Source organism: Oncorhynchus keta, chromosome 28 (assembly GCF_023373465.1).
Source record: "Oncorhynchus keta strain PuntledgeMale-10-30-2019 chromosome 28, Oket_V2, whole genome shotgun sequence".
NCBI lineage: Eukaryota > Metazoa > Chordata > Actinopteri > Salmoniformes > Salmonidae > Oncorhynchus > Oncorhynchus keta.
In genome coordinates, this window is record NC_068448.1 from 68273783 (window position 1) to 68289056 (window position 15274).

The 15274-nt window shown below is 41.8% G+C and overlaps 1 protein-coding gene and 1 long non-coding RNA gene across 5 annotated transcripts; both read right to left on the bottom strand.

The window, feature by feature from the left end:
* Nucleotides 1-2230: 2230 nt before the first annotated feature.
* LOC118361738 (uncharacterized) lies at nucleotides 2231-10231 on the bottom strand. 4 transcript variants are annotated; one of them, XR_008083904.1, is made up of 9 exons: nucleotides 8619-10227; nucleotides 7264-7319; nucleotides 7001-7047; nucleotides 5783-6777; nucleotides 3614-3669; nucleotides 3348-3403; nucleotides 3082-3137; nucleotides 2819-2867; nucleotides 2231-2593 (listed from the first exon to the last, which is right to left on the bottom strand). It is a non-coding gene; the product is annotated as an uncharacterized LOC118361738 (long non-coding RNA). The 4 variants fall into 4 exon arrangements; XR_008083907.1 differs by lacking the exon at nucleotides 3614-3669 and having other exon boundaries at nucleotides 8619-10231; XR_008083905.1 differs by lacking the exon at nucleotides 3348-3403 and having other exon boundaries at nucleotides 8619-10231.
* A 258-nt stretch (nucleotides 10232-10489) lies between these two features.
* On the bottom strand, nucleotides 10490-15193 carry LOC118361740 (transcription factor 24-like). The gene is made up of 3 exons (XM_035741919.2): nucleotides 14032-15193; nucleotides 12711-13165; nucleotides 10490-12028 (listed from the first exon to the last, which is right to left on the bottom strand). Exons 2-3 carry the CDS (start codon nucleotides 13146-13148, stop codon nucleotides 11921-11923), a joined length of 546 nt encoding a protein of 181 aa, XP_035597812.1. The 5' UTR covers nucleotides 13149-13165; nucleotides 14032-15193; the 3' UTR covers nucleotides 10490-11920.
* Between the last annotated feature and the right edge of the window lie 81 nt (nucleotides 15194-15274).

Sequence of the window (15274 nt, forward strand, 5' to 3'; positions counted from 1 at the left end):
CAATGCTTGTTCGCATTTTGTTTGATTTGGCCTTTAGGTTGATGACGTACAGCTTGGGCCTGGCTGGCCATGGGGTGAGACGTATGCCTCGCTGTCTCGGGGTGAGCACGGAGCAGGCACGTCCAACATCCATGCTGCAAGGACACGATGTCAGGTGCTGAGCCCTGCTTACTTTGTAGCCTGGGAGCCAGTCTTATTCAACTCTAGCTGATGTCTTGTCAAAACAATGAAGAAACATTATGGCCCCACCTGTGATACACAACGTGTAGAGTGGATGCTGACAAACATGTCCTTTCCCATCCAGTTTCAGCACCCTGGCAGTCCACAGCCCCCTCAAACAAGACCCCCAGGACTGACAGTGTAGTGCTGGGAACAGCGGTAGGTCATGGTTGGCTTTCATTGTGGTGTTCATTAATGTTCAATTTACATTATGATTTCAAATGTATTGGACTACATCACTTGATAAATGTGCCCCCAATGAGTGTCCTTATTGTGTTGTCTGATGTGGTGATTCTGCAACAATGCCATTCCATGTGAGCAATTTGAAGCCTTTTATCATATCACACATTGTCTTTGCCAGTGTGGAGTTCTACTGACAATGTATTCTGGACTGCAGAAGTATCAAATCTCTGAGCCAACTGTGTATTTAGGCGTGTGCTTTATGTAGGGAAAACAGGAAGGGAAGACTATTTACTCTTTCCAGAGGAAGCAGTTAATTGCTCCCACAGGCTGCCGCCCAAACAAACCCAGCCCGAGAAGAGACGCGGGGGGGGCTGCCCAGTTCTGGTCCAGGAAGGCTACTATTCTCTTCTGAAGCACCCTTTATTAGCTACCAGCCATGTTGACCATTGTGTAGGACATGCACCCAGTCCCTGCCTAGCTGGCCTGGTGATCCAGTGTCGGGAAAATACATATACACACTATTAGATGGCCCCAAAATGCTGTGACGGACCATATTTGGATTTCTTTGGTAGTGCTGGGGGGCATGGTGCTCTCCTTCCCACAGCTCTTGGCCTACACAGGTGATCCAGACATATGAGCCTTGTAGCAGAGAAGATCCATGGGTACCAATGTGGTAGCAGGTGTTCTCGTGTAACAGTTGGGCAGGGACTGTTAATGGGACAATTCGGAGTACAATGCATTTCTCATCCCTGGATTGAGGTAGGTTTTCCAAGCCATATGTCGCACCAGCACCGCAGTGTCTTAATCTGACCCTAGTGCAGCTGTAAACAAGACTTATAGTTTGGGAAATCTTTTCAGTGTTGTCAGATTGTGAAAAGTAATAATGTACCCCATTTCATCAGGAGCACAACTATGATTTGAAAGCCCGTTCCCACTATTCGTTATTGTGCATTGACCGTTGATTTCACAGTAAATTCTGCTTTTCTTTTTTAATTGTGACATCTTCAGGCAAACAAAGTCAATATCAGCAAGATATAACTGCCACATGTCACAATAGTCATTTGGGCTCCCAAGTGGTGCAGCGGTCTGAGGCACTGCATGTGCAAGAGGCGTCACTATAGTCCCTGGTTTGAATACAGGCCGCATCACATCCAGCTGTGATTAGGAGTCCCATATGGCAGCACACAATTGTAGTCTGGGTTTGCAAATAATTGGTTCTTAACCGACTTGCCCAGTTAAAACAATTCTCTTGCTGTCTGAGGAGCAAGTTATTGGATAGAGCACCATGTGAGAAAACATGGTAGGACACCCAGGACCGTTGCCATGGTATTTGTAGCAGTTTAATGTTCAAATCACTACCTTCACGCAGCCTGGATAACTGACAGCACGAGAACAAACCCCTCCAGGACTGCACCATTGGTAGTTGTAGCAGTCCAATTGATCCCGAGGGTTTATCTGAGGATCATTTCTACAGGGGCCCTCTAGTATTTGCTTTAGTCTGTGTAGCGAAGAAATCCTGATAGTTGGTCTTAGGGACTGCTCCCTCTACCCACGGGCCTCAGCGCTCATTAGCTCAGTGTTTCCCTGTGACCTAGAAGCACTCCACAGGAGAGAACTGACCCAGGAACAGCTCTATCAGAGCATCCTACACTTTAGTCGACACCTACATCACCGAGTAGGACCAGGACAGCTAGGTAAACTTCCATTACGTATGGTTCAGTGCTAAGATTAGGGTTTATTCTGGGTAACAAGTAGCTTACAATAGAATTTCAAGGTAAAATTGTATTTAGTCCTTATACAATATTTCAATGAAGCCAGAAGAACACAATGTACTGTAAAAGTTTATTAACATGTATCAATGAACAGGGCAGAATAAAAATCAGGGCAAAAAAATCATTAGACTTTATTTAGACATGGTCGCATACCAGTTTCTTAATTGATAATCAACTGTAATTAAGACTAATGCCTAGATAAATTAAAAGAGACTTGCTGGCAACAACTACTTTAACATTCTACAATAGTTTATAGTGCTGGTAATTCAGATTAATGGCTTTTCAGGAGGGTAAATCAGCAGAAGCGTGTCAGAAAAGGGATCACAATTCCAGTAAAATGGCTGAACAGTTCAAAGTGGACACCTGAAACCAGGAAGGAACTCACCATAAGACACTCATCCACTGCAGGTCCAACAAACCTACAAAGAAAAATAAAACAAGTCTCAGCAAACCTCATTTTTAGTCAGGGATGGCAGGTTCAGCTATTAAATGATCATGCTGGTGGTTCAGTTAGTCACAGTCTCAACACCCCAATTTAGTCAGATGGGTAAACGGCAAAAATGATAACTCATCACAACTCCAGTAGCAGAACAGACCCAAGGAAAACAGTTTCTTGGCTATGTTTAGCCCTCAGACAAACTCACCACAGGGTTGAGATATAGATCTTCATACCCCACATACTGGACCATCAATCTAGGATCGAAGAACAGTCTATTAGCATATCATTTGATTGTAGTTAGGCAAAATATTCAGGAGATTATACTGATAGTTCAGTCCATCACATTGTCAGCACCCCAATTAAGTCTGATGGGTAAACGGCAAAATGTAGAACTCATCACAACTCCAGTTGCATGCACTTTCGCCAAAAGACGTACACATCAGGTTTGGCCCTCAGGAGGAAACTCACCACAGGGCAAGATTTACTTCTTCAGAGTCTCCAGTCCACATGCGAGCCAATCAAATCTAGGATAGAACATGTTCAAATGAATATCTTTTGATAGATGTAATGTAAAATATGTCAGAATACACTGGTAGTTCAGTTAGTCACATTCTCAGCACCCCAATTAAGTCTGATGGGTAAACGGCAAAATGTAGAACTCATCACAACTCCAGTTGCATGCACTTTCGCCAAAAGACGTACACATCAGGTTTGGCCCTCAGGAGGAAACTCACCACAGGGCAAGATTTACTTCTTCAGAGTCTCCAGTCCACATGCGAGCCAATCAAATCTAGGATAGAACATGTTCAAATGAATATCTTTTGATAGATGTAATGTAAAATATGTCAGAATACACTGGTAGTTCAGTTAGTCACATTCTCAGCACCCCAATTAAGTCTGATGGGTAAACGGCAAAATGTAGAACTCATCACAACTCCAGTTGCATGCACTTTCGCCAAAAGACGTACACATCAGGTTTGGCCCTCAGGAGGAAACTCACCACAGGGCAAGATTTACTTCTTCAGAGTCTCCAGTCCACATGCGAGCCAATCAAATCTAGGATAGAACATGTTCAAATGAATATCTTTTGATAGATGTAATGTAAAATATGTCAGAATACACTGGTAGTTCAGTTAGTCACATTCTCAGCACCCCAATTAAGTCTGATGGGTAAACGGCAAAAATGATAACTCATCACAACTCCAGTATCAACATTATCCAAAGGGAAAACAGATTTCAAACAGCCAACTCAATTGGGCTAGTTGTATAATGTCAGTGGAGAAAAGGTATAGGCCAAGGGTCAGCAACAGGCAGCACCCCAAAATGCACAGCACAAATTGCTGAGAATTCAGCTAAAAATGCATTAAATTTAGGAAATCTGAGTCTCCCCACATATACAAATATGATCCATGTCTCAATGTATACCTTTTTTTTTTTCTTCAAATGTGTGCTTCATTTTCAATTTGTAGTACACAAAATTATAATTATGTTCCTGCCCTCCCCCGGCACAATAAATAGGCCCGCGGCAGAGTACAGTTGCCTGCCCCTAAGTTAGGCCTAACTCACCAAAAGACTAGACGATCCTCCTACAGCAGGGGTGTCAAAGTCAAATGGACGGAGGGCCAAATAAAAAATTTAGCTACAAGCCGAGGGCCGGACTGTTCGAATGTTCATTGAAAATTTTTTAAATGACGCATATAGTCTAGTGAACCTAATTGAACCTACTGAAAACCTAACAAATATATTCCAATATGATCAGATAAATAAAGCAATATTTTCTTATGGCTCTGTCAGTAATCTTTAATTGTCAACAGACACAAAAGACAAATTTCCTTTATATAAAAATCCCCATAACATGAACATTAAATGAAAGAAACCGGTATTCAAGGCACCATCAGTAGCCTATATTTTCTATTTTAGCAAAAGTGGGCTAAATTTACTTCAAAGAAAAAAACAATAATAGCAATTTTCTATCATCCACTCAACTGAAATATTTTTAAAATATAATTGGATTGAAATACAATAAAATAAAGTGCAAAAATCTATTAATCAAAAACAACACTTTGTTTAAGGAGAAGTAACATGCAGTGAAAACAAATATTAAACTTTAACTTTTAAACTTGAACTGAGTAAAAACTCTAAATATGTGATTGCACAGTAATGTTCACTTGTTTGAGGTTGAGGGTGATACTTGGTGGTGTCCCATCTTTTCCACAAGTTCATCAATGTTCGGGGTAAGGCTCTGAGCTGAGGAAATCCTCAGAATTGAGTGGAGGTGTTCAGCAGTAAGTCGACTTCTGTGTGATGTTTTGTTCAAGTTCATCAAAGAAAACAGTTGTTCACACAGGTATGTGCTGCCAAACATAGACAACGTTTGAGCAGCCTGGATGCGCAGCTGGGGCATTGTGTCGGGAGGAAACGGGCGAACTCCGCAGCACCCACTGCCGCATATTTTGCCCTCAGTGCATCATTGCATTGGAGGTCAATCAACTCCATTTGGAGGTTTGGTGGTGAGCTTTCCACGTCAACAGCAAATGGGTTACCGAGCAGTTCCAACCTGCTTTTTGTGCTTCAAAGTCAGCAAATCGGCGTCGAAAGTCAGCGGCAAGCATACCTATTTTATCAGCCAACTGTGCGCTCGGGAACACACTGGTAGAGAGCTTCTCTTTCATGGTCTGGCAGCTGGGAAAGTGGCTCAAATTTTCTTTCCGCATCTGCGTCTCCCACAGAGTCAGTTTGGTTTTAAATGCCTTCACTGTACTGTACATATCAGAGATGACACGATCCCGACCCTGCAGCTGCAAGTTCATTGCATTCAGATGACTCGTAATGTCACACAGAAAAGCCATTTCACACAGAAACATTTCGTCTCGGAGTTGTGTTGTGTCTTTCCCTTTGCTGTCCAAGAACAGACAAATCTCCTCACGAAGCTCGAAACATCTTTGAAGCACCTTTCCCTGGCTTAGCCATCGCACCTCTGTGTGATAAGGCAAATCACCATGCTCCGTTTCTAACTCCGTCAGAAATGCCTTGAACTGGCGGTGATTCAAACCTTTGGCTCTGATAAAGTTAACTGTGCGCGTGATGATGCTCATTACATGCTCCATTTTCAAGGCTTTACCGCACAACGCTTCCTGGTGTATGATACAATGATAAGCTGTCAGCTCACCTGTCGCGTTTTCCTCTTGCATCTTTTCCCGTATCTTCGCCACCAGTCCGCTCCTGTGTCCACACATCGCAGGTGCTCCGTCGGTTGTCAAACCCACGAGTTTTTCCCAAGGCAGCTCCATCTCATTTACACATCTTGACACCTCTTCATACAAATCATGCCCCGTAGTTGTGCCATGCATAGGACGTAAAGCCAAAAACTCCTCTGTCACGCTTAGGCTGGAGTCCACTCCGCGGATGAAAATTGACAACTGGGCAATGTCAGAAATGTCGGTGCTCTCATCCACAGCCAAGGAATATGCAATGAAATCTTTTCCCTTTTTCACAAGCTGCTCTTTTAGATTGATGGACAACTGGTCTACTCTCTCGGCAATGGTGTTTCTGCTCAGACTCACATTTAAAAAGAGTTGCCTTTTTTCTGGGCAAACTTCGTCACAAACTTTAATCATGCAGTTTTTGATGAAATCCCCCTCCGTAAATGGCCGGGCTGATTTAGCGATCTCTTCTGCCAAAATAAAACTGGCCTTGACAGCAGCCTGGCCTTGTGATTTGGCTTTTTGAACAGAGCCTGTCGAGATTTGAGGCCTCGTTTTAATTCCTCTGCCTTTTGTAGCCTTTGTTCCATGTCCGTGAACAAATACTCCGACTCCCACCTTGTTTGAAACCCCCGGTTCTCAGTGTCCACCTTCCGTTTTGCCATTTTTGATGGGTATCTGAAAGTTAATTTTACTGTGATGCTGACAACTGCTGTGCCAATAAATATTGAAATGAAGCAGCCTACTGCTCGGTGCGTCACCGTTGCATTGTGGGAAATGTAGTATTGGTGCGTGTAAAAGATCTGCGGGCTGCCGGCTTGCTGCGGGCCGGTTCTAATAATAAATCAAGACCATCCCAGGGGCCGTAAAAAACCTTCTCGCGGGCCGGATGTGGCCCGCGGGCCTTGACTCTGACATATGTGTCCTACAGCATCTCCAGCACCCTGCCAGTCCATCAAGTCTGTGGGAGAAAAACAAATTGTTATCCTGATGATCATTGGTCTCCAATTGAGAGATTGTTTGGAAATGGTATTATCTCCTTAGAATAATGCTGGTGGTTCAGTTAGTCACAATCTCAACACCCCAATTTAGTCAGATGGGTAAACGGCAAAGTGTGAAGTCATCACAGTACCAGCAAAACAACCGACTAACAGAGCAGAGCTTATAGTTAGGAATGGACGCACCTCGGTACCACAGTAATGCATCCAGCACCATCGATTCCTGACAGAACCTGTGAGGGGAGGGACAATTAACTTTGCATCAAGAATAGTCAATCAGATCCACGACAGTATGGTCAGTGATAATACTGGTGGTTCAGTTAGTCACAATCTCAGCAATCTAATTTAGTCAGATGGGTAAACGGCAAAAATGAGAACTCATCACAACTTCAGTACTATCGGACCAGAGATGCCTTTTCAAAATCTTGGATCAAAATTGGACAACTCACCTTGAGTGCAACAAATAAGCCCGTATGCATGTCTGGAACCATTAATCCCCAGCCAACTACAAGAAACAAAAACAGATTTATGTAGAATACATCAGAAATCAGCTTACACAGCTGTTGGGTTTGCCAAACGTAAGGTTAAATTATTTCTGAGATTCATATAGTCATGGTCTCAGCCACACCCCATTCTGGTCAGATGGAAAAAGAAAAATGACCACATTGGCTGCGTCATCAAATTCATCCCAAAAAAAAGTACTGCCAAGTAATTGCCCATTAGGACTGGAGCTATTGATTTCCATATTGCATGGATAAGCTGTACTGAAGGAATAGCCAATGCACTCAAGACTTCAATAAAACCGCCAATGAGTGATGAACTTCGGGTCATGGGGCACATGACAGCTCGGGAGCCCAGCGCACACGCTACAGCCTCTGCTATGAAGGTTCAACAGCAGGTCACGACTTTTACCAAGACCTTTACTCCTTTGAAGGGACAAAGTCGTGAATCCCAATGAAGTCATTGTGAAGACAATTCCCAGAACACCGCGGCCTATGACCCGTTAACCCTGGTCAGAGTCGGTGGACAGTAACGTTACTAACAATAGGCGCCAAAATGCCAAAGGGACCACTTATCATCGGATCTGGGACAAGCAGCTGCCAGCATGATTTATTACAATACTGTGGGGACGTTTATGCCCAAATAACACCGTTTGTCGAGTCATGGCTTTCTTTGACCATGTGAAGTTATGGATCCATTCTATTCACATGACCAGACATGTTGGTAGTAGGCTCCCAAATGGCAACTTGGGTAAGTTTTCAATAAATTGCTTGATTTACCACCAGCCCACATGCACCGACACATTACTGCAGAACGTTAGCTAGGTGCGGTATGCGCCAATTGAGCATAAACGTGGGGAGATTAGTGGTTAAATACCTAGCTATGAGTACTAGTTAATGATAAAAATACAATGATACTGTTAAAGTATGAATAATGGCTGTCGAACGGCGTATGTTTTGCCTGGCCTAGCTACATTGAGGGGCCTGCAAACTCTTGCGGTCAATGAACACGTGGTCAGTGGCACGCATTGGATGTGTGGCCCTCGAGCACTGAGCCAGGCAGAAGCGGTTCGTTTAACTAACAGCTACTAACCACGATAAGCATACAACCATACAAATTGAATTTAACATAAAAGTTATTTTGAAACCATTTTAAGGGCTGAAAAAACAATGGACTGAAGTTCAAGCTTAGCTAACAGGGCTAACCTAAGCCAGCGTTTAAAAAATAAATCGCACTAGTTAAAACACCGATTTACATTATTATTAAATAAAGCCGACTATAACTAATGTTATTAGCTACCTACCGGTTGAATAAACGGACATTTCAACAAGTATTTGTCATAAAAGTAATCTTGGTGAGAGCGCACGTAGACTCCATGCGTCCTCCTGCGTTCTTCTTCCAGAGAGAGAGAGAAAATGACTTCCAGTTGGTCTTTATTGACATGCGCAGTCTGAGCTTACGTCACACAGGCACTAATCCTTGGGACTTCCCATGTCTGACGTTTCCCCGTTGAAATTGAACGGGTTTAGATTTAGGAAAAGTAGAAAGTAAGGTTAGGGTTACGGTATGGACGCCCCAAGGATCCCAGATAGTAACCATACCAAAATCACACTACACCAAAGATTGTCTATTATAGTGACATAGTTATAGTTAAGTGACCGGCGAGATCAGGTGGGACCAATGAATGGGCAGATAGGTGTGTGACCAACAGAATAGGACTCATTGTATCTGTGCCATCATAGCATCTGTGACAGCATGGGCAGTGCCATTTACACCATCTCCATTTTCTTCTTCTTCATTGGCTGATTGCTCCCAACTCATAGCAATCCCCACCCAGTTGACTACTTTAAAATGGTGTAAGTCCTCAATGGCAATGTCCATGCTAAAACTGGTTATATATATATTTTTTTTTTACCTTAATTTTACTAGGCAAGTCAGTTAAAGAACAAATTCTTATTTTCAATGACAGCCTAGGAACAGTGGGTTAACTGTCTGTTCAGAACAACAGATTTGTACCTTGTCAGCTCGGGGGTTTGAACTTACAACCTTTCGGTTGAAAGTCCAACACTAGGCTAACGCCCCATATCCGTGATGAGTCCTCAATTTATCTCTAAGACAACAGACTCCAATACCTGCGTCCACTTATATCAGTGCATTCATAACAACCTAACCATTTCCAAACTTCTATTCGATCAAATAATTCTCACATAGCAAATTACCAATTAAATGTTTTGTTGAATCATTTTGAAGCTCATTGACTTCCACACAGAAATTCCTCACTTCGTGAACAGATTTGGGTAGAGTAAAACCCATCACTTAGCCTCTTCCTCTCTGAATACACCCAGTTTCATCAAGAATTATTAGGCTATTAAGTCTCCAATTTGCACATTTCAGCAATGTAACGGTGTCTGAAGACATAAAAGTGGACTTTCTAAATTGATTTCGGTCAATTCGATTTCAACTTCATAATGCCCAAATTATCTCAAAAGTGGCCTATAGTCACACTATAAAACACACTTTTGTATTATGAATAGGCTTAGTGCCTATAAAGATACATTCCATGTATGTGCCATGCATAATTATGGCCAAGACATGAAAAAAAAAGTTTTATGAGGAGTGTGTTTTGGTTGCAAAATTGTGCGTTTGTGTAAAATACATAACAGGTCTAATAAAAACCACCAAAGCATGATTATCAAGAAGCCTTCTAAGACATAACTATTATGTCAAGTATATTTAACTACACTGAACAAAAATATAAATGCAAAATGCAACAGTTTCAAAGTCAATTTAAATAAGTTCATTTGGTCTTAATCTATGGATTTCACATGACTTGGCAGGGGAGCAGCCATGGGTGGGCCTTGGAGGGCATAGGCCCACCCACTTGGGACGATCCCGCAGGTGAAGAAGCCGGATGTGGAGGTCCTGGGCTGGCGTGAATACACGTGGTCTGCGGTTGTGAGGCCGGTTTGACGTACTGACAAATTCTCGAAAACGATGTTGGCGGCAGCTTATGGCAGAGAAATTAACATTCAGTTCTTTGGCAACAACGCTGGTGGACATTCCACGCTCCCTCAAAACTTGAGACGTCTGTGGCATTGTGTTGTGTGACAAAACTGCACATTTTAGAGTGGCCTTTTATTGTCCTCAGCACAAGGTGCACCTGTGTAATGATCATGCTGTTTAATCAGCTTCTTGATATGCCACACATATCAGGTGGTTTGATTAATTTGGTAAAGGAGAAATTATCATTAACAGGGATGTAAACAAATGTGTGCAAAAAACTTAAGATTTTTGTGTGTATGTGCCACGACTCCAACCGAAGGTGGCTCCCCTTCCTGTTCGGGTGGCGCTCGGCGGTCATCGTCACCGGCCTACAAGCTGCCACGGATCCTTTTCCCCCTTTCTGTTCATTGGTTTCACCTGTTTTGTGTGTAGGCTGATTAGTCGGTCTATGTTAACCAGTAGGCCCGCCTGCTCTTTGTGCGGGATTGTTTGTGTTGCTTGTGTGCACGTTGGAGGTTAACGTGGTTGCCGAGCGTGGGTTTTTCTCTGGACTGTTTTTAGTCCCCGTGTTTGGGGCATTTGTTTTGTGTGCGCCCTGTGTTTCGTGGAGTGGCTGATGTTCGCCGTTTGTGCATTAAATAGCACGACCCTGAACTCTCTGCTTCCTGCGCCTAACTTCGCAACCACTACACCCAGATCGTTACAGTATGGAACATTTCTGAGATTTTTTAATTCAGCTCTTGAAACATGGGACCAACACTTTACATGTGGCGTTTCTATTTTTTTTCCAGTGTAATATATTTATCTGAGTCAGCACATGCATGCAAAAAAATGTCATATTGCCAAAGAATGTTTACTCATAATTCCTTTTTAGGCAAATAATAAAATGGAATCCCTCTTGATTGTTAAAAGATATAGCTTGTCTTCAATGAGAGAACATGTTTATTCACTTACAACTAATACATCTCAGTAAACGTATTTACAACCTACGGAGTGGGAGACATGTCATTATTTTTATTTCTCAAGACATTATCAACAAACACATTTACAACCATTTCCGTAAGAAAGAAGGGGAGATGAAGAGGCTCCTACCATTGTTGAGATTGACAGACCACTTCACATGACAGATGTTAAGTTATTCACACATGCATTTAGTGCAAATGTTTTAACTGAAAGTGCATAGCCAACAAGTCAAGCCCGAAAGATCATTACCCAACACATGGAATTTAAAATAAAAGTATACACGGTAATACCTCCAACAAGTACATAACTGCAGAAAACAGAGCAGAGCAAGGCCAAAATAACAACTGAGAAACACTATTTAGGCTTTCTCAAATGTTATATACATAAATCCCATAATATATTAATTTACAATGTGTTTCCTACAATTGAAAGAGTTGACTGTCTCGTGACTGCCCCCTTTACATGATATGAAACGTCAAAAGCAGATACTTCAATTGTTTGATGAATAAAACGTATAATGTCAGGCGCCGAACCACCGTCTGCTATTCATTTCAAAAGTCCTCATGGGGGGATTCTGCTGAAAGAGTCTTCATAATTAATGGTCGTCTGAATGAGAAGTTCCTTATGCAATGGAAAGATTTATGTACTTGAGGTTGACGATGATTCACCTCGATTTTCTGTCTGTTTTGAATTGTTCAGAAACTGACCGCTGGCTCCGACGTATAACCTGGATCGCATCGGCCACTTCTGTTGAGATAAAAAGAGAACACATCCTCTAGTGAGTGCAGTTGACTAATTTCAATGCACCTGAAATGAGAAATTGTGTAAGATATTGCTTTAAATATTTAATTGAACACCATTTATGGTGCAAATTTGTGCTTTCGATAACCAATAATAACAATTCCGCTCTATATCATTGAATTAATAATTAATCATACTATGAAGCCTATTCGTGTTAAAGATCTGTGTGATATAAAAAGTGGTGCATTATTAAATGCATTTTATGTCTGCATGATTGACCATCTCATGTTCATAATTAGGGTATTATCACTTAGGCCTTAGACCAGAGTTATCTTATGTTCGATTTGAATGTTAATTTAATGTAAATTATGATTATTGTTATTATTAGCTTACTATTTTTATATTATCATGATTTTTTATTCCATTATGTGGTATATCGAATAGAGCTGAAAATACAATTATCGCACCACAACACAATTATTACACACAGAAACACTTTGGCAGGTTAGTTTCAAATGTAATTTAGATGCACTATTGTAAAGTGACTGTTCTACTGGATGTCATAAGGTGAATGCACCAATTTGTAAGTCGCTCTGGATAAGAGCGTCTGCTAAATGACTTAAATGTAAATGTAAATGTAATTTCGAAATCAATTAAAAATCTAAATGTAATGGCCGGGTCTACTTACTTTCACAGGGTGCAGGTAACCATCACCTTTCAGCGAGCGTAAGGCCTCTGTTTGTCTAGTGCTATCTCCCTCATCCATCCCTTCCTCTTGCAAGGTCTGAGTCAGATGGGCAATGTACGTGGTGGCCAAAATCAACACGTCGAGCTTGGACAGTTTGGTGTCCGGTGGCACCGACGGAAGAGTCCTCTGTAACTCAAGGAACGCGCTTCTCAGGGTCTGCACTCGACTCCTCTCCCGCGCTGCGTTGGTTGCTGCCGGCCGTCCTCTGCCACAGAGCCCACCTGCCTGGACCACCCTGGAGAGCTGCAGGGCCTCTGGACGCAGACTGTCGGTGGTCAGCATGTCAGGACTGGGGCTGGGGCTAGATGTGGGACTCTCATCCATAACTGTCACTGGGCCATTTCCACTATCCATGCGGATCGTCTGTCTTCCAACCATAGGGAGCACTTATTAACCTGACGGGTAACAAATGTCTTGTTGATGAATGTACATTTCCAGATGTCTAATTCCTAAACAAACTGAAAACACCCAGATTGAAACAAAACAAGTTATCTGTATTTAATTTTTTAAAAATAAATCTTAGATTTGCCTACAAAAAAATAGAACGTTAATGTAGGCCTATTCACCAGTAGATTAGTGTGCGTAAATGCATTAGATCTGTAACAGGCCACGTAGGTTGCTGAAAATAAATAAAGGCATACAAAATCTTCATCCTTGCCTTGAAATGTGTTTGCACTTTGAACTTGTGTATGACTAAACATTCCATTGAATATTCATGTGTTTAGAAAAATATTAGTGGAACGTCTGTATTGAAACAAATGATGTATCCAATTATGCCTATTGGTCAATTTACATTACAAATATAAAGAATTCATTAAGCTACATTTTCACTATCAACATGGCATAACAACATTGCAAAATGATTGTGATGAATTTGTATCATCGCATTTAATTGTTCCTTCACTATTGCAATAAAACGGAAAAATAATCACATTGAGGCCAACGTGTGCTTAACCTAAGAAGGCTGCGTTCCCAAGTTCAATTTGACATAATAATGCGAATTTTATCATAAATAGCAGTATTACTATATATGTGGCAATTTAATCATTATTTGGTGTGATGCAGACTAATGTAAATCGTTACCAATTATTGTGCATGTTCCATCATTGGCCTAGTTTCACAGCGTAACTTAATGTTTACATAACCGACTCTGCTTGATGATGATGCTGTTATCAAGAAATCAAAACACCCTCTGAAACAAAATAATATTGCTTTGAAGGTATTCCAAGCCATGACGTCAATGAAAATATGGAGAGCTTACCTTCAAATTTACCCAAAAGCTTTGTCTTGAGTAACGACATCAAGGCAATGCGAAGAGAATCTATAGTGCACCAGACTCCACTGCTGCTCCAATACGAGATGGAGAAAAGTTGTCGTGCCGCTCCAAGTCCGGATAATCTTTATAAAGAGGCGCGGTCGTGGAAGAAGGTGCGCAGTGGGGATGTCCACGTACGTAGCGCTCACCTGAGGAGCCTCTAATTTATTGCATACACAAAGAGCTGACAACTTTTTCACTCCAGAGTAATTAATCACAAGCCCTTAAGACTCCCTGCCAGTGGGAGAGACGTACTGCTCTTTTCCCTTGCGCAACATGTTTCTGTCGAAGGGGAGAGTGGAGAGACCTCTTTTCAACGCCGGAGACGTTTTTCTTCTAGCAAACTAATTTTGGGGGACGGTACTTCTCCCAAAACCATGTATTTTTGTCATAGCCTTTGGTCACATCAATAAAGAGGGGACATCTGTGTTATTAACATCATATGGGTAATGAACTGATTATATGCCTTAGCCTACCTGCCTTCCTACCCAAGTGCGCTGTCATTGCTCCCCACTAGGCTACAAGAGGCCTATATCAGGTACCTGCCCAAATAAACAGTCCCTAATATTTTGGTACTAATACTTGTTGCAGACTCCAATGGTTGCAACAGACCATGATGACAAGAAGACTAGGGTTAAGGTGATATGCAAAATTGACTAATTGCCAGGGTGCCTTGAGTTGCAGGTCACAAAATAGTATAATTTCCATTAAACAGCTAATAAATAAACTCTAAACAGTGCAATCAACAGGCATGTATGGGGAAATTCTTGCGAGACTCATAAATTAATCACTTTGATTTCCAGGGTCAGAAAACGGAGAAGTCGGCAAATTCATTAATGGAATTATTCATAACATGCATATCCTCAGACTGTTCTTAATAAAAAATGTTTTTGTAAGGATGGAGTAACAGTATTGCTCCGGGCCACTAATTATGAGGTAAAGCAAAGAGGGTTAAGTAAGCTTCGTTCCTTAATTACCCCACATCTTTCAGGGGTTACTCCGACATGTCTTTAAAAACACATTCAGACGCTCGGGGGTGAATTTAGACAGGGGATAATACAATAACCAAAGCAATTTTACTCCTCTCTCAGCGAGTATTATTTCCACATTATGAGGGAGTGACTGCAAGGAGTGACATTAGGCTATCACGCTTTTTTGTCAAATAATATGATGCTCTAACAATGACTAT

Bases quoted from the DNA above. Each gene is read 5' to 3' on its own strand.
- LOC118361740 (XM_035741919.2), bottom strand. From the start codon at position 13,148: ATGGTTGGAAGACAGACGATCCGCATGGATAGTGGAAATGGCCCAGTG. The intron at 12,029-12,710 runs GTAAGTAGACCC...TTATCTCAACAG, and splicing joins GTTACCTGCACCCTGTGAAA to AAGTGGCCGATGCGATCCAG.